The sequence below is a fragment of the Schistocerca serialis genome, chromosome 2 (genome assembly GCF_023864345.2).
Source record: "Schistocerca serialis cubense isolate TAMUIC-IGC-003099 chromosome 2, iqSchSeri2.2, whole genome shotgun sequence".
Lineage (NCBI taxonomy): Eukaryota > Metazoa > Arthropoda > Insecta > Orthoptera > Acrididae > Schistocerca > Schistocerca serialis.
In genome coordinates, this window is record NC_064639.1 from 743607260 (window position 1) to 743632918 (window position 25659).

General features: G+C 44.0%; 1 protein-coding gene across 2 annotated transcripts in view; it reads right to left on the bottom strand.

The window, feature by feature from the left end:
* Positions 1-11441: 11441 nt before the first annotated feature.
* The window catches only part of LOC126455689 (uncharacterized), a 32912-nt gene continuing 18694 nt past the window's right edge, over positions 11442-25659 (bottom strand). For both annotated transcript variants that reach the window (XM_050091454.1, XM_050091456.1), the window contains exons 5-6: positions 16353-16403; positions 11442-11584 (exon numbers count right to left, since the gene is read on the bottom strand). In XM_050091454.1, the coding sequence (XP_049947411.1) occupies positions 16366-16403 (38 nt within the window). In that variant the 3' untranslated portion in view covers positions 11442-11584; positions 16353-16365. The remainder of the gene's footprint in view (positions 11585-16352; positions 16404-25659) is intronic.

A 25659-nucleotide genomic window follows, 5' to 3' on the forward strand; every position in this document is an offset into this window, starting at 1 on the left:
CTTCTGTTTTACTCGATGACCTTCCGTCTATTACTACGAACTGTCACCTTTCTGACAGGAGACCATGAATCCAGTCACACAACTGAGGCGATGTTCCATAGGCACACAGTTTGATTAGAAGACGCTTGTGAGGAACAGTGTCGAAAACCTTCTGAAAATCTAAAAATATGGAACCAATTTGACTTCCCCTGTCGATAGCACTCATTAGTTCAAGAGTATTAAGAGCTAGTTGTGTTTGACAAGAACGATGTTTACTGAATCCGTGCTGACTATGTGTCAATAAATCGTTTTCTTCGAGATACTTCATAATGTTCGAACACAGTATATGTTCCAAAACCCTACTGTAAATCGACGTTAGCGATATGGGCCTGTAATTCTGTGAATTACTCTTATTTCCTTTTATGGGTACTGGTGTGACTTGAGCAATTTTCCAGTCTTTAGGTACGGAATTTTCTGTGAGCGAGCAGTTGTATATAATTGCTAAATATGGACCTACTGTATCAGCATACTCTGAAAGGCTCCCTGATACGCTGAATGTGTAATGTATTTCGTTCTGAAGACGGACAAAAAAGCTATTAAACATGTGGTCATGATGTTTTGGATAATTAGTCTACATCGACCTGTCACAGTGGAAGCAGTGAAGTCTTGTGCATTTAGCGTCCTGTGGTGGCGTGTATGTGACGCTTCTCCGGCCCCCTCCTATCCCTTCCCCCTTCCCCTCCAACGAGGGATAGAAAATACAGTTAGCACGGCAGGACGTTGATGGGAGATTTAAATAATGTGCCGTCTCCTGTGTATCTTTCAGCTGCATGCAGTGTTCCGGGGGCGTCGGTGAAGATGCCGTCGATATCGCATTGAATAATTTTTGTAGTGATTCATGCTTAACTTTCTCTCACAAACACACACAAACACGCACACACACAGTAATACTATTATCCATTCAAAAACTCTTCTGTGGTGTAGAAAGAGTTGTTGAGCAGATACGATTTCAATTTGTGTTGGAAGTTAACTTCATCATCGATTACATTCTTTATATCATTGGGTAAGTCAAAGATGTCTATGGCTGATATCTCACTCTTACTCTGCACAGCAAATGTTGAAGAGTATAGCAAGAAGGGGCAAGAAGTATGAAATGAAGATAGATACAGTGTAGTCATACGTAATGAGAGTAAGTAAAAAAGAAGCGTCACGTAAAAGACGGAACAAGTAAAATCTCTACTGTACCTGTTAAGTTTAAAGACATGGCACGGAAGCTGTGCAGAAGAAATAGGTTGGAGGATATCTGTGCGAAAGAGCATTTTAAATGTGAAGCAGAAGTGCTAGAATAATTTCCATGCAGCTGAGCAAAACATCTGCTAAATGTTAAGCGTCGAGTGTAGTGTTAAACAGCAGTCAATCATGAACAGTTAAAAAGAAATAAGAAATATGCTTAGAAAGTTTTATTTTTAATTTTTTGATGGCTTTTTGGCATCACCCATACAGCCAGCCTCAGACCCCACCCTCACACAAAAAAGAAAGGAAATATAATTATCTGCTACATTCATTTAAACTGAACTTACGGAAATTATCTGTCAATTATATTTACTATACTATAATGTAAAGGAAGTTACATTTCCTACATTCTTATTTGATCTTCTGTTATGAAATCACATACTTCCTTATCCACTTCTATTTACTCCGTACATAAAATGATTTTAATGTTTGGTAGCAAAGCATTTGCAGAGGCCACCAGTTGCCGTAAAAATTTCGTAGTTTGTTGATTGCTTTTGTGGCAGCCGAAGAAGTGTGATTAACATTTGTCTCAGTGCCGCATTCGAATGATGAAGGTGTGAGATGAGTCCGGACTGAGGCGGTAGAGATATTACTGGAACTCCCATGATTGAAGCGAGGTCATGCCATTCTCACTATAAAGATTTTGCTGTATCAGCAATATTGGTACCAAGAACATGAAGGGACATTGGGTACCAATGCGGCATTGTGTCTATTTCGTAAATTTAGAGTGTCTTGAAATGTAAGTATGGGGAAAATTAAGGTAAATTCGACTGACAGGATTAAGAATGCAGAACTAATGAAGAAAATACAGAGAGAGAGATAGAGAGAGAGGGAGAGAGAGAGAGAGAGAGAGAGAGAGAGAGAGATTATTGGAAGGGATCAGAAAGAGGAAAAAACGTTTCTTGTACACACAGTGGGTAGGAATTGTCTGCAACAAAGACTTATAGAGGCCAAAGTGGAAGGCATGAGAGGAGGAGGTAAGAAGCAAATTCGAATGATAGACAACGTTAGGGATGGACGAACATAAAAACGGATGGAGGAAGATGCTCAGAGAAGAATATGATTGAAAGCCTCCAGTTGAAACCTGTCGCAATAAGGATGCAGTAAAGAAAGAAGAACTTTCACTCCTTTCTGTGTAACATTAAGGCTGCATGCTGAATAGAGTAAATCATTACTTCTTCAACTATATACACTCCTGGAAATTGAAATAAGAACACCGTGAATTCATTGTCCCAGGAAGGGGAAACATTATTGACACATTCCTGGGGTCAGATACATTACATGATCACACTGACAGAACCACAGGCACATAGACACAGGCAACAGAGCATGCACAAAGTCGGCACTAGTACAGTGTATATCCACCTTTCGCAGCAATGCAGGCTGCTATTCTCCCATGGAGACGATCGTAGAGATGCTGGATGTAGTCCTGTGGAACGGCTTGCCATGCCATTTCCACCTGGCGCCTCAGTTGGACCAGCGTTCGTGCTGGACGTGCAGACCGCGTGAGACGACGCTTCATCCAGTCCCAAACATGCTCAATGGGGGACAGATCCGGAGATCTTGCTGGCCAGGGTAGTTGACTTACACCTTCTAGAGCACGTTGGGTGGCACGGGATACATGCGGACGTGCATTGTCCTGTTGGAACAGCAAGTTCCTTTGCCGGTCTAGGAATGGTAGAACGATGGGGTCGATGACGGTTTGGATGTACCGTGCACTATTCAGTGTCCCCTCGACGATCACCAGTGGAGTACGGCCAGTGTAGGAGATCGCTCCCCACACCATGATGCCGGGTGTTGGCCCTGTGTGCCTCGGTCGTATGCAGTCCTGATTGTGGCGCTCCCCTGCACGGCGCCAAACACGCATACGACCATCATTGGCACCAAGGCAGAAGCGACTCTCATCGCTGAAGACAACACGTCTCCATTCGTCCCTCCATTCACGCCTGTCGCGACACCACTGGAGGCGGGCTGCACGATGTTGGGGCGTGAGCGGAAGACGGCCTAACGGTGTGCGGGACCGTAGCCCAGCTTCATGGAGACGGTTGCGAATGGTCCTCGCCGATACCCCAGGAGCAACAGTGTCCCTAATTTGCTGGGAAGTGGCGGTGCGGTCCCCTACGGCACTGCGTAGGATCCTTCGGTGTTGGCGTGCATCCGTGCGTCGCTGCGGTCCGGTCCCAGGTCGACGGGCACGTGCACCTTCCGCCGACCACTGGCGACAACATCGATGTACTGTGGAGACCTCACGCCCCACGTGTTGGGCAATTTGGCGGTACGTCCACCCGGCCTCCCGCATGCCCATTATACGCCCTCGCTCAAAGTCCGTCAACTGCACATACGGTTCACGTCCACGCTGTCGCGGCATGCTACCAGTGTTAAAGACTGCGATGGAGCTCCGTATGCCACGGCAAACTGGCTGACACTGCGTGTGATTATTGCTTGTACAGCCCTCTCGCAGTGTCCGGAGCAAGTATGGTGGGTCTGTCACACCGGTGTCAATTTGTTCTTTTTTACATATCCAGGAGTGTATTTATGAATGTCACGTTCTGGTCTCTCAGGTCTTCTGGGAGCGACTGAGTGATGGTATGCATCCGGGTGTTACGTGTCACAGGTGTTTCCATGTAAACAACAACTCGGAAGAATAAACGAAAGTATACCATTAATGTTACTGGTGTTTTCAAACTGTGATTTATTGTTCCCAACTTCATAACTGAGTTAATGTACTGCGAGGCTTTTGTCAGTACACCCAACCTTCTAAAGAGCTCTCTACAAGAGATTCCAGAGTGCTCACCATACTAGGTCTGCTCAAAAAAATTCGCATCGTTCGTAATTTCGCGCTGGTGGTTTGTTGGAGTGAATTACGGTAGGCATCCCTGCACACGTCTATGTTTAATGTGTCAGTATCGGATGTTTCGTTGTTATATGTTAGTTACTGTTCAATTCTGTATTGAGTAGAACATTATGTCGCGCAGTCTGCGAATTTAGAGGTGGTAGAGTTACAGGAGTAACGCGTCTGCGTTAAATTTTGGGTGAAACTCAAGAAAACCTTAACAGAGACGCACTAAATGGTTTAGGAAGTCTATGGTGATGAGGGCTGAACCGTACTCGGTGTTACTAATGCTCCACATTGTTTAAAAACGGCTGAACAGAAGTTAAAGCTGACCCTCGTTCAGGACGCCCTTCAACGTCTACCGACGAAGCTCATGTCACGAACATTAACGAGGCTGTGTGTGCCAATTGAAGACTGACTGTCTGAGAGATTGCCAAAGAATTTCAATTTGATCTTGTCATGAAATCCTGACATAGCGTCTTTGAGTGCATCGTATTGCCGCCAAGGTCGTCCCGCGGGTCATGAATGAACACCAGAGAGACCTTCGCCTCGCAATCTGTGAAAAGCTTTTGGATAGTGCAAATGAGAACGAGATACTCCTTAAGAGAATAATACGACCAATACGGACTTCTCTTTATTCCCAAAGTTGAAAACCCCGTTGAAAGGACAAAGATTTGTAACAATGGACGAGACAAAAGAAAATTTGCATACGACGCTTCGCGCGATCCAGCAAGAGGCGTGCCAAAACTGCTTCCGGAAGTGGAAACGGTGTTGGCAGTGGTGTATCACTTGTGGAGGAGAGCATCTCGAAGGAGACCAATCACAGTAAGTAAACGGCAAGGGCAAAAAAATTTTGTGGCCAAAGTTTCGGAATTTTTTGAACAGACGTCGTACTTCTGTGCAACAAACACTTTTTTTATCAATGGCGAATTACCCCAGAATATGATACCATAACGCATTAGTCAATGAAGGTATGAAAACTGAGTCGCCTTTTAAAATTTTTATCTCCATAATGTGCTTCATAAGGCCGAAGTTACAGACCTAAGACGATGAGAAGATCTGTAACTTGTGAGGTTTAGGTCTCCTTCCGATCCAAAAGAACACCAAAGACTTTGAATAATTTGTTTCATTTGTTGGATTAACCTGGTGAATCATTTCTAATGAGGTTGTCAGGCCGTGTTGACTTACTCAAACTCCTAGTAGATATGATTTTTCATTGCCTTTCAGCGGCTGTTACCTGCGTCGGTTGGTGCACAATGAGGCAAATGGCTGCATGTAGTAACAAGGCGAAGATCAAGGTTTAAGAACAGTTCACTGACTTGTCCTCACAGCGTCTGATGATACAGAAAGTTATGCCACTGCAGCAAACTGCTCCCACTGTAGGAAAAAAAAAATTCTGGTACCTGTATTCGAACCTGATATCTAAGAGGAGTTCCCAGAAAGTAACCCACCGCTTTCTTTTTCTCAGCTGAAAATAATGCTACAAATACGAATCGTTACTTATGTACTCGTATTATCTGACATCTTCTGAGTGTGTGCGACAAGTTTCCGTCACTAGCTACAGGTAGCGTAGCTGCAGGACAGTTTCAAAATGGTGTTTGTAGGTGATACACGTTACGAGCAACGTGCCGTCATTGAATTTTTCACTGCATAGAAAGAAACTTTGGGGAATATTCACAGACGCTTGTGCGAAGTCTATGGAGCATCTGTTGTTGACAGAAGTACAGTTAGTCGCTGGGCACGGAGGTTGAGGTCATCAGGAGGCGGTTATGCGGAGCTCCACGATTTGCAGCGGTCGGGGAGACAATCCACGGCTATCACACCTGACAACCATGACACAGCCCCCCTCTACTTCTACTTGTTTGGACCATTAAAGAATGTCATTTGTTGAAGACATTTAGGGGACGGTGAGAAGGTGATTCAACAGAATTGGATTTATAGATTTGATCCATACAGAACCTAACTTTCATAACTTGGCAGTATTTAACGTTTCCCAAGTAATGTAGGCATCCTTAATTTTGTGGCTAGCTACACGTGGAAGGGTGATTATTTACTGTAATTTAACGTGTGTTAAATTTCTACGAGGCCCATTCATAAATTAACCTCTGATTGGTTATTTAAACTAAGCAAGTTCTTGCAGTTTCGTAGTACTTGCGTGGTTTTAAAAGGATACTTTGTAGACCCGTTACATCAGTCAACTCTGTTGCGTTGGATACGTAACAAGCGAGTGAAATAGACGCTGTCACCTCCTCTCATGCCAGCTGCGAGGTAGGTTCTGTCATTCGCTTTGTGCAACCATAAGGAGTCAATATGGCCGAGAGTCATCGTAGGTTGTGTCGTATGGGCTGGGGTTAAAAGTGATGGCGTTTTAAGAGAGCGGTGCAGAAACTGATAGCTGCCCGTCCAGATGTGCGTGATGAAAGTGGCCGAGGAAGACCCTCTTATGTGACTGGGAACTTGTGCAGCACGTTGACGAAATGTGCCTCTGTGACATCATTTCACGATTACGAAACTTTCTAATGCTCCTCACATGTCAAGGCCAACCATTTTAACACTGTTAAAGAGAGCTAAGGTTACCATAAGTTTCGTGCATGGTTGGTACCAAAATACGCAACTGGTGTTAACAAAACTGAAATACTGGACTCGTCGTTGAGATTCCTGCAGCGGTACCATAAAGAGGGGCTGGAACGTCCGAACAAAATCGTAACAGAGGACGAGATGCGGGTGCAGCGTGTCGAAATCTGAAACTAATGAACATTCTTCCAATAAGCCCAAAAATTCAGCCAGACTCTGTAAAAGCGCAAAATAATTGTTATAGTTGTTTGAAAAAGCAAATAAAATTTTACACCAAATTTCATGAGGATAACGCGTAAGAAAATTATGACAACACAGGATTATTGTGAGACTCCTACGAAATTCCGAAGAACAGTCCAAAACTAACGGCGCAGGACAATGCGCGACCCTACATGACGAACTGAAGGAGAAACTCAGACTTTCCGGCTGGAAGATTTTCAACAGCCGCCCTGTAGTCTGGATTTGACTTTTATCTCTTTCTCAAGATGGAAGTCTCGCTGGCCGTCAGCACTTCACGATCGACGCTAAGCTCAAGTATGCTGTCAACAACTGGTTCAAATGGTTCAAATGGCTCTGAGCACTATGGGACTCAACTGCTGTGGTCATTAGTCCCATAGAACTTAGAACTACTTAAACCTAACTAACCTAAAGACATCACACATAGCCATGCCCGAGGCAGGATTCGAACCTGCGACCGTAGCTGTCGTGCGGTTCCAGACTGTAGCGCCTTTAACCGCTCGGCCATTCCGGCCGGCTGCTGTCAACGACTGGCTCGTGTCCGAAAGGACGCCATTCATTGTGAAACGTCTCCTTAGAAAAATTAATGAATTATTGTGCTGATAAACCTCTTACATTATTTCGCATAAAAACCTAAACAGCCTAATTACAATTGATAATGGGATAAAGAAGTTGGTGCCATGGTACGATAAATGTTTGAATCCTGGTGGCGAGTATGTGAAGAAGCAATTTCGATATGTGAGTACATATATAAAAAATCTATTATTTCTTGTTTAGTAGCCAATCGGAGGTTAATTTATGAATAACTCTCGCAACTATTAAGTTCCTGAAGAAACGTCAGCTGTTCACATAGGACGGTGGCGGTTCCAACGGCACTCGTTAATTCTTAAAAAGAGGAGTGTATTGACTAATTGTTGCAGGTTATTCGGTTCAACCCTTCCTGAAAATACCTACAAAATGTATTAAACGAGACGTGACACACACGGGCCTCAACACGTATCGGTTGTTGGCATGGAATGATTGGTGAATATGTTCTATGTTGCCAGTCTTCTCCTCACATATACAACAGCTGTTCGTCCCTTTCTAGTGGCTAGTTGCACTGCAAGCTTTAACGAACGGCATGGCATTACATTCGACATTCATAAAAGCGATGTAATATGTGTATGATGTGTGCCGCTGCCACTGTACACGTGTATTTTGTCCGGCGGACTTCATGCCGACTGTAAACTCTGACTTCTGGTGGTTGTTTTGAGCCTGACAGCGTAGTGCAGATGCAAGTGATAAGCTATGGAGGAGGGACAATCCCGGCTACCCAGAATGTTTTTGTTCTGTTTTCATAGGATTGACAGCGAGCGCACGCGTTTCAGTTACGTGCGTGAGAATGTACTTTGTTCATACGTGGTTATACATTCTTGTGAAATCTGGACTCCCTCCTACAGATTACAAAGTAGTGATGCCAAAGTGTTCTCGTAGATGTTGAGAGCTACAGTTGTTACGTATTTCCTGTCAAAAAGATCTCTCTCTTTCCCATATCATTAGATTAAGTCAAACTGACCATACGCTAAAAAGTTTACTTCTTGACATAAATATACACTACTGGCCATTAAAATTGCTACGGCAGGAAGATGACGTGCTAAAGACGCGAAATTTAACCGATAGGAAGAAGGCGCTGTGATATGCAAATGATTAGCTTTTCAGAGCATTCACACAAGGTTGGCGCCGGTGGCGACACCTACAACGTGCTGAAATTAGGAAAGTTTCCAACCGATGTCTCATACACAAACAGCAGTTGACCGGCACTGCCAGGTGAAACGTTGTTGTGATGCCTCGTGTAAGGAGGAGAAATGCATACCGTCACGTTTCCGACTTTGATTGTAGCCTATCGCGATTGCGGTTTATCGTATCGCAACATCGCTGCTCGCGTTGGTCGAGATCCAATGACTGTAAGCAGAATATGGAATCAGTGGGTTCAGGAGGGTAATACGGAACGCCGTGCTGGATCCCAGCGGCCTCGTATCACTAGCAGTCGAGATGACAGGAATATTATCCGCATGGCTGTAACGGATCGTGCAGCCACGTCTCGATGACTGAGTCAACAGATGGGGACGTTTGCAATACAACAACCATCTGCACGAACAGTTCGACGACTTTTGCAGCAGCATGGACTATCAGCTCGGAGACCATGGCTGCGGTTACCCTTAACGCTGCATCACAGACAAGAGTGTCTGCGATGGTGTACTCAACGAGGAACGTGGGCGCACGAATGGCAAAACGTCATTTTTTCGGAAGAATCCAGGTTATGTTTATAGCTTCATGATGGTCGCATCCGTGTTTAGCGACATCGTGCTGAACGCACATTGGAAGCGTGTATCCGTCATCGCCATACTGGCGTATCACCCGACGTGATGCTATGGGTTGCCATTGGTTACACGTCTCGGCCACCTCTTGTTCGCATTGACGGCACTTTGAACAGTGGACGTTGCATTTCAGATGTGTTACGACCCGTGGCTGTACCCTTCATTCGATCCCTGCGAAACACTACATTTCAGTAGGATAATGCACGACCGCATGTTGCAGGTCCTGTACGGGCCTTTATCCTGTACGGGCCTTTCTGGATACAGAAAATGTTCGACTGCTGCCCTGGCCAGCACATTCTCCAGAAACGTCTGGTCAATGGTGGCCGAGCAACTGGCTCATCACAATACGCCAGTCACTACACTTGATGAACTCTCGTATCGTGTTGAAGCTGCATGGGCAGCTGTACCTGTACATGCCATCGAAGATATGTTTGACTCAATGCCCAGGCGTATAATGACCATTATTACGGCCAGAGGTGGTTGTTGTGAGTACTGATTTCTCTGAATCTACGCACCTAACTTGCATGAAAATGTAATCACATGTCAGTTCTAGTATAACATGTTTCTCCAATGAATACCCGATTATTCTTCTTGGTGTAGCAATTTTAATGGCCAGTAGTGTATAGTAACTCCTTTTAGGAACTAATCTGGTTCTTGTGAAATTATTTCTAATGGTTCAAATGGCTCTGAGTTTTATGGGACTTAACAACTGAGGTCATCAGTCCCGCCGGCCGGTGTGTCCGAGCGGTTCTAGGAGCTTGAGTCTGGAACCGCGCAACCGCAACAGCCGCAGGTTAGAATCCTGCCTCGGGCATGGATGTGTGTGATGTCCTTAGGTTAGCTAGGTTTAAGTAGTTCTAAGTTCTAGGGGACTGATGACGGATGCTATGTCCCGTAGTGCTCAGAGCCATTTCATCAATCCCCTAGAACTTAGTTCTACTTAAACCAAACTAACCTAAGGGCATCACACACACCCTTGCCCGAGGCAGGATTCGAACCTGCGACAGTAGCGGTCGCGCAGTTCCAGAGTGAAGAGCCTAGAACCGCTCGGCAACATTGCCCGGCAAATGCAAAGACTCTGTCTAGATACAGTAGGGGTCAGTGAAGTGAAATTGAAACAAGATGAGAATTTCTCGTCAGATGAGCAAAGATAACACCAACAGCAACAGAAAATGGTATAACTGGATTCGTTACGAACAGGAGGGTAGGAGAAAGAGCGTGTTACTGTGAACAGTTCAGTGGTAGGATGGTTCTTATCAGAATCGACAGCAAACCAACATCGACAACAGTAGTTCAGGTGCAAATGCCGACGTCGCAAGCTGGAGATGAAGAGGTGGAGAAAGTATATAAGGATACTGAAAGGTAATACGATACGTAAAGAGAGGTGAAAATCTAAAAGTCACTGGGGACTGGAATGCACTTGTAGGGGAAGGATTAGAAGAAAAGGTTATAGAATAATATGAGCTTGGTACAAGAAATGAGATACGAGAAAGACTAACTGAGTACTGCAATACATTTCAGCTAGTAATAGCGATTACTCTGTTCAAAAACTAGAAGAGCAGGAAGTATACTTGGAAAAGGCAAGGGTGATACGGGAATATTTCAGTTAGATAACATCATGATCAGACAGAGATTTTGAAATCACGTACTGGGTTATAAGGCGTACCCAGACCACAAAGTAGTAGCGGTGAGGAGTAGGCTGAGGTTTAAGAGATTAGTCAGGAAGAATTAATACGGAAAGAAATGATATGTGAAGAACTGAGGATTGACGAGACACACTTTCAGTTCTCTAAGGCTATAGATACACCAATAAGAAATAGCTCAGCAGGCAGTACAATTGAAGAAGAATGGACATCTCTGAAAAGGGCAATCTCAGAAGCTGGAAAAGAAACATAAGTACAAAGAAAGTAACTGAGAAGAAACCATTGATAACAAAAGAAATACTTAAGTTGATCGATGAAAGAAGGAAGCACAAATTTTGTGCGACCTACTGGAATGGAAGATTAGGTCGGTTGGTACCTCAAACACGTATCTTACAAAGCAACAGCAACGATCCGAGAAAGATTAACTGTAGGAAATAACAAATATTCAGTCTCTGTATTCGCTATAAGCTACATTTGTTTCACATCAGGTACATAAGAAATAGTTGTAAATGAAAATAGCTGCTCTTTCTGGTCAAAAGCATTGTTTAATTCACCCAAAATATCATAATATTGTTGCGCGAAGCGGAGCTGATTTCTTCAACTCTAAGCATTCATGTCTTTGAGGGACTGTAGGGCCTCTCCAGATGGTGGATGTAGAGCAGCATCACCTGCAATCAAAAGCTTTTGTGAAGTTCTACAGTGGAAAATAAAAATTTTTGTGTTACTCACACAGGCAAAAAGTTTACATTAATTCTATTTAGGAGCCTCCAGTACTTGTTTTACGCCAACATGTTGATATGGAATTTCTTTAAATCTGTATACCGTACTGAAAGCTCGCTTGACAGAAGACCGATCACTGTCACGTTCTGTTTCACTCTGTGCTGTCGACAATTATATTTTAGACGAATGAGTACACTCTAAATGTTACTTATTAACGTGTACCTTTTCTGTCGTAGGAAGACGCTATGACACATTATTTCAAGACAGTGAATACCAGATTCCTTCTTCCACAAATTAATCTGTCACAGGCGTTATTACGGAAAACGCCCTTTAAATACTTTGGTTCCTCCTTATTGCAGCTGATCGCAATAGCGACAAGTAGTGGTGCAGGTGATAAATTATAAGTGTCAGACAATAAGCTTAGGCAGTTATAAACATAAGGCCATCAACAAATTAGTCTATTTGTGGTTGCATCATAAAGTTGTTCTTATTAGTAAGCTTACCAGCCCAATTTTAGTCATTTTGTTAAAGTTTTAATATTCTAGTTTAACATGAAGAAATCTACGGCCGAGGGTCATAAGATTCTGGATAAATGTTGAGGCACCTATCTGTGAAAGAACGCGCAGAGAATGGTTTCAGCGCTCCAAGACCGGTGATTTTGAAGTCGAAGACCTTCACGATGGTGGGAGAGAGAGGGTTTTCGAAGCTACAGAAACCGACGGAAACAGTCACAGGAGATCGTTATTGAAAGCAATTGATGAGCCGAGCACTGAGAGATAAACGGCCGCAATACAGAAATAAACATGAAGATGTGATTCTGCAGCTTGACAATGTCCAACCCTACGTCACAAAATTCGTCAAAATATACTCGAAAAAGTTGAAACGGGTAGTCCTGCATCACCAGCCGTATTCTCCAGACACTGACACCTCTACCACCTTTTTCGAACAGTGGTACACGGCCTGGCTGAGAAGCACTTCCAGTTATATGAACAAGTGCAAAATTGGATTGGCTCATGGATCACCTCAAAAGCCACCCAGTTCTTACAGTGCGAGATTCGTATGCTGCCCAAAAGCTTGAGGAAAGTGTTGAGCAGCGATGGAGAGCCTCTTGAACCGTATAGTTTTTGTAAGTTTGTCACACTACATCATCTTCGGGGAAAAAAAGGCGGAAACAAAGCTGTAAACCTAAACACTGATCAGCCAGAAAATTATGGCTACCTACCTAATAGCCGGTATGCCCACCTTTCACACGAATAACAGCTTCGACGCGTCGTGTCATGGTAGCAATGAGGCCTTGGTAGGTCGATGGGGGGAGCTGGCACCACAACTGTTCACACAACTTGCCTAATGCCCGTAAATTCCGGGGAGGGGGGGATGAACTGACGCCATGTTCAATCACATCCTAGATGTGTTCGATTAGGCTCAGTACTGGCGAGCTGTGAGTCAGTTCTTTAATTAGAATTCTCCATGGTGTTCCTCGAACCATTTCATCACACTCTAGGCCTTGCGACATGGCGCATTATCTTATTGAAAAGTGACATAGCCGTTGAGAAACATGCACACCATGAAGGGGTGTACGTGGTGTGCGACCAGTGTACGAGTCTCCGTGGACGTCATGGTGCCTTGCGCGAGCCTCACTGGGCCCATGAATGCCAATGTGAATGTTCCACGGAGCTCAAAGTAGCCGCCGCCGGCTTGTCTCAATCCCGCAATGAAGGAGCGGTTTCTTTAGAAGACAACGGATTCACGCTTTCCCTTCGGCATGGTGAAGGTATCGGGATACATCAGATCATACAACGCTGTGAAACTGCGCCAACGTCCAATGCCGATGGTTACGTGCCCATTTCAGTCGCAGTTGCCGGTGTTGTGGTGTTATCATTAATTATCACATACATGTGTCTTCGGCTGCGAAGGTCCATTATCAGGAGTGTTCGGTGCACTTTGTATTCAGACACACTTTGAATTTTCTCATTTTGAGAGTACTGAACCATTCAACAGCCAAGACCTCATAAAATATTTAAATATTTCTTTATTTAAGAGATTATCACATACATGTGTCGTCGGCGGAAGAGGCCCATTATTATAAGTATTGGGCACTGTGTATTCAGACACACGTATACTCCGAATTTTCTGATTTTGAGACTACTGAACTATTCAACAGCCAAGGCCATATACAATATTTAATTATTTCTTTATTTAAGACGATCGGTTCCAAACCTTTTTGTTGTGAAATATATTCTTTTTACGCTGAACCTCACGAACAAGATGTCAAGTGGATATAAATAAGCACTTTATACCGATTTGTCACCACCGAAATATTTCACGCACAAGATGCCAGGCGTTTTGAACATTTTAGCAATAACAAACATTTATAATGTGCTAATTTTTATCCACTTGAAGTGTTGGTGAGATTCAGTGTAAAATGAACATGTTTTACAACAAAAAGTTTTTAAGACCTGAAGATGACAGCAAAGTTTGTTGAAACTGGCTGTCTTATATAAACAAATATTTTATGCGATCTAGGCTGTTGAATGGTTTTTTAACACATGTACTCCACCCAGCACTAGTCTGATGTTAGTTCTGCCACAGTTCGCCGCCTGTCGTGTTTTACCAGACTGCCCAGCCTACGACGTCCAACATCTGTAACTAGTAGTGGCCATCCAACCTACGTGCCGAAGACACTTACCACAGCACTGCCCGAACACGCGACAAATTGTGCAGTTTCCGGAAATCTCGTGCCAAGTCTCCGGGCCATCACAATCTGCCTTCGGTCAAAATCACATAGATCGTGCGCCTTCCCCATTCTGCAAACGGACAGCTCGCTCACTGATACTACATGGGCCTTGCGTGTCTCTGACTAGCGGTCATTCCACGGGAGGTGACGCTGCCATCGCATGGAATCTGTCATATCGATAGCAGGTTTGTGGTCATAAAGTTCTGGCTGAGCAGTGTATTTATGCCTCACGATAAAGATGGCCATCAGAGCTTTGTTATCGTGTTGGAAAGTTGGCAAAACTAAAGCAAAATCTCATAAACTACTTAATATAAATTATTTACGTCTTTCAGATCACTGGGAGAGTTATTCCCGGAATTTATATATTTTATGGTCTACTCAGAAGCATAATTACGTAGGAAAAATGTGACGTTGATGCAGTTGTGCATGCATTCGCACATTTATGGTGTGAAGTTTTTCATGGTTGCTTGCTGTATCGAAAGATTACTGCTGAACCATTTGTCACAGTTATGTAAGCCGTTACACCGAATATATCGTGCTGAGTTATTCATACACTACGTGATCAAAAGTATCCGGACACCTCAAAAACATATGTTTTTCATATTAGATGCATTGTGCTGCCACTTACTGCCAGGTACTCCGTATAAGCGACCTCAGTAGTCAATAGATGTCGTGAGAGAGCAGAATGAGGCGCTCCGCGGAACTCACGGATTTCAAATGTGGTCAGGCGATTGAGTGTCACTTGTGTCACACTTCTTTACGCGAGATATTCATACTCCTAAGCATCCCTAGGTCCACTGTTTCCGATGTGATAGTGAAGTGGAAACGTGAAGGGGGAGGAACACGTACAGCACAAAAGCGTACAGGTCGAACTCGTCTGTTGACTGACAGAGACCTCCGACAGTTGAAGAGGGTCGAAATGTGTAATAGGCAGACATCTATCCAGACCATCACACAGGAATTCCAAACTGCATCAGTATCCACTGCAAGTACTATTACAGTTAGGCGGGAGGGAAGAAAACTTGGATTTCATGGTCGAGCGGCTACTCACAAGCCACATATCACGCCGGTAAATGCCAAACGACGCCTCGCTTGGTGTAAGGAGCGTACGCATTGGATGATTGAACACTGGGAAAACGTTGTGTGGAGAGACGAATCACGGTACACAACGTGGCGATCAGATGGCAGGGTATCGGTATGGCGAATGCCAATCGAACGTCATCTGCCAGCGGGTGTAGTGCCAATAGTAAAAATAGTGGAGTTAAGGTGTGGTTGTGTTTTTCATGGAGGGGACTTGCACCCCTTGTTGATTTGCCTGGCACTATCACAGCACAGGCGTACACTGATGTTTTAAGCACCTTCTTGCTTCCCACTGTTGAAGATCAATTGGGGCATGGCGATTGCATCTTTCAACACGACCCAGCACCTGTTCATAATGCACGGCTTGCGACGGAGTGGTTACACGACAACAACATCCCTGTAATGGACTGGCCTGCACAGGGTCCTGACATGAATCCTATACAACACGTTTGGGATGTTTTGGAACACCGACTTCGTGCCGGGCTTCACCGACCGACATCGACACCTCTCCTCAGTGCAGATTTCCGTGAAGAATGGGCTGCCATTCACCAAGAAAGCACCTGATTGAACGTATGCCTGCGAGAGTGGAAACTGTCATCAAGGCTAAGGGTGGGACAACACCATACTGAATTCCAGCATTACCGATGGAGGGCGCCACGAACGTCTAAGTCATTTTCAGCCAGGTGTCCGGATGCTTTTGACTACATAGTCTATATCCTCGAAGAAAGTTTTATTATTCCAGTTATAAAGATAGTCTAGTAATAGTTCTTTAGATAAGATTTTATACTGTTTACTTACAGTACAGTCCGAGGTGTGATTGAGAGTGTATATAAAATGTTGGTAAATAAACTTATAAAATAAAGAGAAGTGAAAATATGTTTTGCAAGTGCTCTACTACTTACCTTTAACCTCTTCTTACAGTTTACCAATACTTGGAAGCGGTAACACAGGAGCTGTGGGCATGAGAAAATGTTAAAATTAATGTCTTTTTCCCATACTACGATGATGTAACAGTTGGTTTCACCTCAAAGCTTATCTCTCACTAGTTGTTGTCGGGTGCAAAGATCAATGATATTACAAATGATTCGGTATCTACTAGTTATGCAGACAATTTGTTTTACATAGAAAGTTTTTTTTTTCGAAAACCTAAATTGAACTACCACGTTTATGTATAGCTTGTCAGCACAGAAAATTAAAAATAAGGAAAGGAGTAAATCACCACGTGAATCTAAAATCCGACGAAAAGAACGTAAGAGATGTTTCAGGTTTGTTGTAGCAAATCCAGGATCTCAGTTGACTCCTTAGGGAGTCAATGAATTCATATGTCCATAACAGCAAAGAGGTACGGTCTCAATAAAACTCATAAATACGTTATCCTATGTTACAAGAAGTTATTCCACATACAACTGGCATGAAAGAAATTCTCAAATAGGAAACACTTTGTATCTATGGCTATATTTCCCACTGTTGTTTACAGTGGTGTTATTCAGTAAGGTCCCTCTCAGGAAAGCACACGTCGCCTGGAATTTGTTGTGAACGCTTCTGTTCGATACATGTTTGACGTTCGACTCTTTGGTCATCTTTGACATCATGCGCTCAGCATCGTGGCTGCGAGCAGACAGACGCAGAGACTTCCGTACACTGTATACTGTCCCCCATATATTGCTCTTGTATGAATAACAAGAGAAAAATCCTTTCTGATACGCTCCATCACTGAGCTCAGAAAACCGAACAACATATCCTGTCCCAAAAGACTGTTAACGACAAATATTCTGAAGAAACAGTAATGTCTACCTTTGTGGCTGTAGCATTTCTTCCATCTTTACGTACTTATTTCCAAGTAGATCTTCCTCGTTTTCGGATTCTCTTAGCTAGTTCAGTCTACGTAAATCTGCCTGCCTCAGGACTCGCTATGTTAAAATATATAAATTTTCTACATGTATAAACACTTTTTGTATTGACACTCTGTTATTACTACAACAACAACAACTACTACGATTATTATTATTACAACCATCAAGAAAAGTTTTGCATTACCTTGGTTCTGCGAGTTCTGGAACCTATACAGAATATAGATCAACGTAAACATCATTTCCGCCCTTTTTATTGTTCATGAAAACCACACATTACATGTTGTGCCACCATACGGCGGGACCTTCAGAGACGGTGGTCCAGATTGCTGTACACACCGGTACCTCTAATACCCAGTACCACGTCCTCTTCAATTGATGCATGCCTGTATTCATCGTGGCATACTATTCACAAGTTCATCAAAACACTGTTGGCCCAAATTGTCTCACTCCTCAACAGCGATTCGACGTAGATCCCTCAGTGTGGTTGATGGGTCACGTCGTTCAAAAACGGCCCTTTCAATCCCAGGCATGTTCGATAGCGTTCATATCTGGAAAGCATGCCTGCCACTCAAGCCGAGCGATGTCGTAATCCTGATGGAAGTCATTCGCAAAATGTGCACGATCGGGGTGCGAGTTGTCTTTCACGAAGACGAATGTCTCGCCAGTACGCTGCCGATATGCTTGCACAATCGGTTGGAGGATGGCATTCATGTATCGTACAGCCGTTACGGCGCCTTCCATGACCACCAGCGGCTTACGTCGGCCCCACGTGCCACCCCAAAACAGTACGGAACCTCTTCCTTGCTGCACTCTCTGGACAGTGTGTCTAAGGCATTAGCCTGACCGGGTTGCCTCCTAACACGTCTCCGACGATTGTCTGGTTGAAGGCATATGCGACACTCTTTGGTGAAGAGAACGTTATGCCAGCCCTGAGCGGTCGAGCATGGCGTCGTGGTTGCAAAGATAGATCTCGTCATGGTCGTCGGGAGTGAAGTTACGCATCATGCAGCCTATTGCGCACAGTTTGAGTCGTAACACGACGTCCCGTGCGACCACGAAAAGCGTTATTCAGCATGGTGGCGTTGCTGTCAGGGTTCCTCGAATCCATAATCCGTAGGTAGCGGTCATCCACTGCAGTAGTAGCCTTTGGGTGGCCTGAGCTAGGCATGTCATCGACAGTTACAGTCTCTCCGTATCTCATCCGTGTCCGAACAATATCGCTTTGGTTCACTCCGAGTCGCCTGGACACTTCTCTTGTTGAGGGCCCTTCCTGGCGCAAAGTAACAATGCGGACGCGATCGAACGGCGGTATTGACCGTCTAGTCATGGTTGAACTACAGACAACACGAGCTGTGCACCTCCTTCCTGGTCGAATAACTGGAACTGACGGGCTGTCGGACCCCCTCCGTGTAATTAGCGCTGTACGTGCGTGGTTGTTTACATCTTTCGGCGGGTTTAGTGGCATCTCTGAACAGTCAAAGGGACTGTGTCTGTGATACAGTGTCCACAGTCAACGTCTATCTTCATAAGTTCTGGGAACCGGGGTGACGCAAAACTTTTTTTGATGTGTGTTTTAGTGGAGCAGCAAGTTCAGCGGTAGTGGAACTACTGCCAATAGTAACTTTATTAATCTTGAGTCAGTACTGCTTATTCACATTGTCTCCACATATATCGAGAACATTTTCATTTCTTTTAATCCTCTTTTATTACTATCTCCCACATTAAAATTTGTATTATATCTTAGGTAACTCTGGTGTCAAACCCTGGTTCGATGTAATCCAATGAGGTAAAATGAATAAATAAATAAAATAAATACTGCTCCCATATACGTTCATTAGTCGTTCCTCTAAGAAAGAACCTGCAGCTGTTAACTTGTGTTCATCGATGTGAACGTATGTGCTCATGGCTGATGAGACTATTAATATTATAATGATTAAATGCTGATGCTTCTGCAACAACGGACAAGTTTTTGAAGTGTTCATACAAAGCATTAGAGTTCACGCAAATCAAGGTGCAGAAAAGTGTCTAAAACTCGAAATTGTGAGTAGTGGGATATGTGGAGAAAAACTGCAAGGGTAGGTGAATGGGAAAAGGAACTGGTATATTAGCCGTGGTAGACAAGAAACTAAAATCTACCTAGACAGAAATTGGAGCTGCGTGCGCGTTCGTCTGGACGAACCACGCTGTAAGGGTGCGCATAAACTTACCTCCCCGTATCAACCAGCAGACGTAATGCTACATTTAACAAAAAACTTCAGACAACAAAGCAGTTCGCTATTAAATACATTCCCCAGTCGTATCGTTATCGCTTAGGAGACTATAATCTTAAGACAATCTAGTGGTTTAATTACAATTTCGTTAGCAGTGGTCATTAGAAGACATCCTGCGCAGCAATACTAAATGTCTTCCCGGAGAACAATTACTTTGAATAGGTCGAAAGACCATGACGGAAATCTATTACGTGCTTAGAATAAAGAGAATACCGTTTTGGAGTGATTTACTTACATTACTTTATTTCTTTCATATTTCTTGCGAAAAATCATATGCAAATTTTAAAATGTCGCAACAGGTCCCGCCCAGCCAGTGGTCATCTTCGAACAATAGATAAGAAGAAGGAACAAATAACTGTTCTATAATCTATAAAATCTGCCAAGTAACTACGTAACGATGAAAAGCAGTGAAACAATACGTGAAGCACACGCGGTTTCCGTAACGTTGTCCTCTATATTTATCGCTGCAGTGGGTAAAGGTCGACGTTTTGCTGGTGAAACTACTGATAAACGTCTGTATTCGCGAGAAGAATATCTGTTTCTGCAGACCTTTACAATTACGTTTATGAGAATAATCATGTATGATTTGTAAACAATCTTGAAAAACTTCATACATATACCAGAAACACTTTATGCAAATTTTAGTATGTATAATAAGGGTAGAAGCATGACTGGGGGGGGGGGGGGGGGATAGATGATGGTTCAAAGGAACAGGTTAATGTGTGTACACTAATCAAGGAAATTACCGAATATGAATCTTCTGCTTTCTTGTTTCGTGCCTGCGTGTCGCATCGGCGAAAGGTCCACATGGTTATTAACATGTTTGGCATGGTTAATTTAAAGGTGGGGCAGATGTCGCCACCCCCGGGACGGAGTATGTGTACTCCAGCTCTAGCGTATTGTATTTGCAACGTGTGAGTGGGCATCAGTGTTCGAAGTGTTCGCGGATAGTGCAACTATTTAAAATGGAATAGGTCTAAATGTAATGATACCTGGATCCTACACGCACACTATGACATAATATTTCAGCGGCCCAGCTGGACGATATCTTCAAGTGAGAACACTATTTGCTAATTTCGCCTGAGATTGGTCTTACCCAGAACGGTGGCCCTATTATATGCCACGGAAGCCCAACAACGTGTGCGTCAGAAATCATCAATTCTGTCCCTTAACAAAAAGTGAGCAAACCAAGAAATAATGGTGCAAGTAATAGAAACGACGAATCGCTAGCGAATATATGGATCAATAGATTCTGCCGACAGAGTAAAATCCCGTTTTCTTTTTTTAATGTTATCTAGCCCTTGTCTCTCAGTATAATGTTATCTGTCAGTCTAATTTCGAAGGATTCGAGACACAGGGGCACCTATCGTTTCGCTGTTGGGATTGTGTGTTAAACTAAGCGCTCGAAATTAGACAACCAGCTAATATTATAATGAGATTAACCATGTTTGAAAACATTGTTTAAGAATGTCAGCGATCACAGTCTAATTTTTGAAATTCATTGTATAACAGGCTAGATCTCTAGAGACATTTATTGCAAGGTGACTGGCTTCGTTCATCACATGGACATCTTCAGGCCTTCAACCAGATAGATGCGCGTGCGCAGCCATTGTCCATGAATGTAATGATGATAATGTGATGATCGAAACCTGTCATCTATTAAATTAAGTGCCTCGCAATCTAGACTGCTTTTAATTAACTGGTTTAGCGCCCGCTGCTTCGCTCGCGTAGACTGTATGGTCTCACAGATTTTTGTTATTTCTGTTCTTCTTTGATCGAATTTTTATGTTGCTTACAATTTGCAACACATAAACTTTTCACGCTAATTAAGGCCATAGAAGCATCTTCTTTCCCGAACGTACTTTTCACCAAAAAGCGATCCTGGTAGCAGGAGTCCAAGATTTTTGTTAATCATGATTTATTCGTCCTTTTGGCGGTATTTCTGTGGAAACTTTCATCCTCTAATACATATTACCTTATATCTAACCGAGGAATGAAACAGCAATTTTCATAGATATAGCTTTAAAAATCTTTTATAAGATTTTTTCTTTCATTGTCATCCCCTAATTCATACCATTTAGTGATTACATTAAAAAAAACGGTGAATAACCTTCTTGTGTATTTATAACAGAGACGCCAAATACTCATTTGCATAGATTTATCTTTGAAAATGTTTTCATAATGAAATAATTTCACAAAACTTTCATTTCCTGTTTCACTCCTGGGGTGAAACCTCCAAAATCATTGAAACACGTTACTTTTTTTTCTAATAGAGAAGTAAACACCGATTTTCAGAGCGGTAGTTTTAAACATGCGTAAGTAGTTCTTTAATAATTATTTACTTTCAGAAAAGCTTTCAGCCACTATTTTATCCCGTTAGTGATTTAATTTAGAAAAATGCTGAAACACGTGCTTCTTATTCCTATCTCAAAAACCGAATACAATGTTCGAAGTTCTTGCTCCAAAATTGCCTTAACAGCGACATTACAGGCATTTCATTCCAGGTTTCACCTCTTTTGGAGTAAAAGTTCGAAAAGCCCTTTCTTAAACAATGCTTACAACATAAGATCCACATACTCTCCAAATTTAAAATTTGTATCCTTAGCAGTTCTGGGACGGTCGGTGACGAGTCTGTCAATTACGACATTATATATACAGGGTGTTACAAAAAGGTACGGCCAAACGTTCAGGAAACATTCCTCACACCCAAAGAAAGAAAATATGTTTTGTGGACATGTGTCCAGAAACGCTTACTTTCCATGTTAGAACTCATTTTATTACTTCTCTTCAAATCACATTAATCATGGAATGGGAACACACACCAACAGAACGTACCAGCGTGGCTTCAAACACTTTGTTACAGGAAATGTTCGAAATGCCCTCCGTTAGCGAGGATACATGCATCCACACTCCGTCGCATGGAATCCCTGATGCGCAGATGCAGCCCTGGCGAATGGCGTATTGTATCACAGCCGTCCACAATACGAGCACGAAGAGTCTCTACATTTGGTACCGGGGATGCGTAGACAAGAGCTTTCAAATGCCCCCATAGTTGAAATTCAAGAGAGTTGAGGTCAGGAGAGCGTGAAGGCCATGGAATTGGTCCGCCTCTACCAATCCATCGGTCACCGAATCCGTTGTTGAGAAGCATACGAACACTTCGACTGAAATGTGCAGGAGCTCCATCGTGCATGAACCACATGTTGTGTCGTACTTGTAAAGGCACATGTTCTAGCAGCACAGGTAGAGTATCCCGTATGAAATCATGATAACGTGCTCCATTGAGCGTAGGTGGAAGAACATGGGGCCCAATTAAGACATCACCAACAATGCCTGCCCAATCGTTCACAGAAAATCTGTGTTGATGACGTGATTGCACAATTGCGTGCGGATTCTCGTCAGCCCACACATGTTGACTGTCTAAATTTACAATTTGATCACGTTGGAATGAAGCCTCATCCGTAAATAGAACATTTGCACTGAAATGAGGATTGATACATTGTTGGATGAACCATTCACAGAAGTGTACCAGTGGAGGCCAATCAGCTGCTGATAGTGCCTGCACACGCTGTACATGGTACGGAAACAACTGGTTCTCCCGTAGAAGCCTCCACACAGTGACGTGGTCAACGTTACCTTGTACAGCAGCAACTTCTCTGACGCTAACATTAGGGTTATCATCAACTGCACGAAGAATCTCCTCGTCCATTGCAGGTGTCCTCGTCGTTCCAGGTCTTCCCCATTCGCGAGTCATAGGCTGGAATGTTCCGTGCTTCCTAAGACGCCGATCAATTGCTTCGAACTCCTGTCGGGACACCTTCGTTCTGGAAATCTGTCTCGATATAAACGTACCGCGCCACGGCTATTGCCCAGTGCTAATCCATCTGCCAACTCCGCATTTGTAAACATTTCACTGACTGCAAAACCACGTTCGTGATGAACACTAACCTGTTGATGCTACGTACTGATGTGCTTGATGCTAGCACTGTAGAGCAATGAGTCGCATGTCAACACGAGCACCGAAGTCAATATTAGCTTCCTTCAATTGGGCCAACTGGCGGTGAATCGAGGAAGTACAGTACATACTGACGAAACTAAAATGAGCTCTAACATGGAAATTAAGCGTTTCCGGACACATGTCCACATAACATCTTTTGCTTGTTTGTGTGTGAGGAATGTTCCCTGAAAGTTTGGCCGTACCTTTTTGTAACACCCTATATATATATATATATATATATATATATATATATATATATATATATATATATATATATATACTCCTGGAAATGGAAAAAAGAACACATTGACACCGGTGTGTCAGACCCACCATACTTGCTCCGGACACTGCGAGAGGGCTGTACAAGCAATGGTCACACGCACGGCACAGCGGACACACCTGGAACCGCGGTGTTGGCCGTCGAATGGCGCTAGCTGCGCAGCATTTGTGCACCGCCGCCGTCAGTGTCAGCCAGTTTGCCGTGGCATACGGAGCTCCATCGCAGTCTTTAACACTGGTAGCATGCCGCGACAGCGTGGACGTGAACCGTATGTGCAGTTGACGGACTTTGAGCGAGGGCGTATAGTGGGCATGCGGGAGGCCGGGTGGACGTACCGCCGAATTGCTCAACACGTGGGGCGTGAGGTCTCCACAGTACATCGATGTTGTCGCCAGTGGTCGGCGGAAGGTGCACGTGCCCGTCGACCTGGGACCGGACCGCAGCGACACACGGATGCACGCCAAGATCGTAGTATCCTACGCAGTGCCGTAGGGGACCGCACCGCCACTTCCCAGCAAATTAGGGACACTGTTGCTCCTGGGGTATCGGCGAGGACCATTCGCAACCGTCTCCATGAAGCTGGGCTACGGTCCCGCACACCGTTAGGCCGTCTTCCGCTCACGCCCCAACATCGTGCAGCCCACCTCCAGTGGTGTCGCGACAGGCGTGAATGGAGGGACGAATGGAGACGTGTCGTCTTCAGCGATGAGAGTCGCTTCTGCCTTGGTGCCAATGATGGTCGTATGCGTGTTTGGCGCCGTGCAGGTGAGCGCCACAATCAGGACTGCATACGACCGAGGCACACAGGGCCAACACCCGGCATCATGGTGTGGGGAACGATCTCCTACACTGGCCATACACCACTGGTGATCGTCGAGGGGACACTGAATAGTGCACGGTACATCCAAACCGTCATCGAACCCATCGTTCTACCATTCCTAGACCGGCAAGGGAACTTGCTGTTCCAACAGGACAATGCACGTCCGCATGTATCCCGTGCCACCCAACGTGCTCTAGAAGGTGTAAGTCAACTACCCTGGCCAGCAAGATCTCCGTATCTGTCCCCCATTGAGCATGTTTGGGACTGGATGAAGCGTCGTCTCTCGCGGTCTGCACGTCCAGCACGAACGCTGGTCCAACTGAGGCGCCAGGTGGAAATGGCATGGCAAGCTGTTCCACAGGACTACATCCAGCATCTCTACGATCGTCTCCATGGGAGAATAGCAGCCTGCATTGCTGCGAAAGGTGGATATACACTGTACTAGTGCCGACATTGTGCATGCTCTGTTGCCTGTGTCTATGTGCCTGTGGTTCTGTCAGTGTGATCATGTGATGTATCTGACCCCAGGAATGTGTCAATAAAGTTTCCCCTTCTTGGGACAATGAATTCACGGTGTTCTTATTTCAATTTCCAGGAGTATGTATATATATATATATATATATATATATATATATATATATATATATATATATATATATATATATAAAGAGAGAGAGAGACAGTGAGAGAAGCATCAGATTGTATTGACCCCAGATACTCACTAGCGTTTCTACCAACTTTCACCGTGGGGCTCTGTACCCTCACTTTGTGTAAGGGGCTAGGAGCAACGATTTGTGGGGCTCGCGCTGTTGGTTTTCCGTGGCGTGTAAAAGGTCCGCCGTTTTGTCAAGGCGCTCTTAGATCCGGGTGCAGACCTGACAGTTATATCGACAAGTACAACGTCCTGAAAGTATATAATAGTGAGCGCCACGTGAGGTGGTGGATAGTTTCCACCGGTCACTCTGAAAGCGTTGTAACGCCAAGTGTGT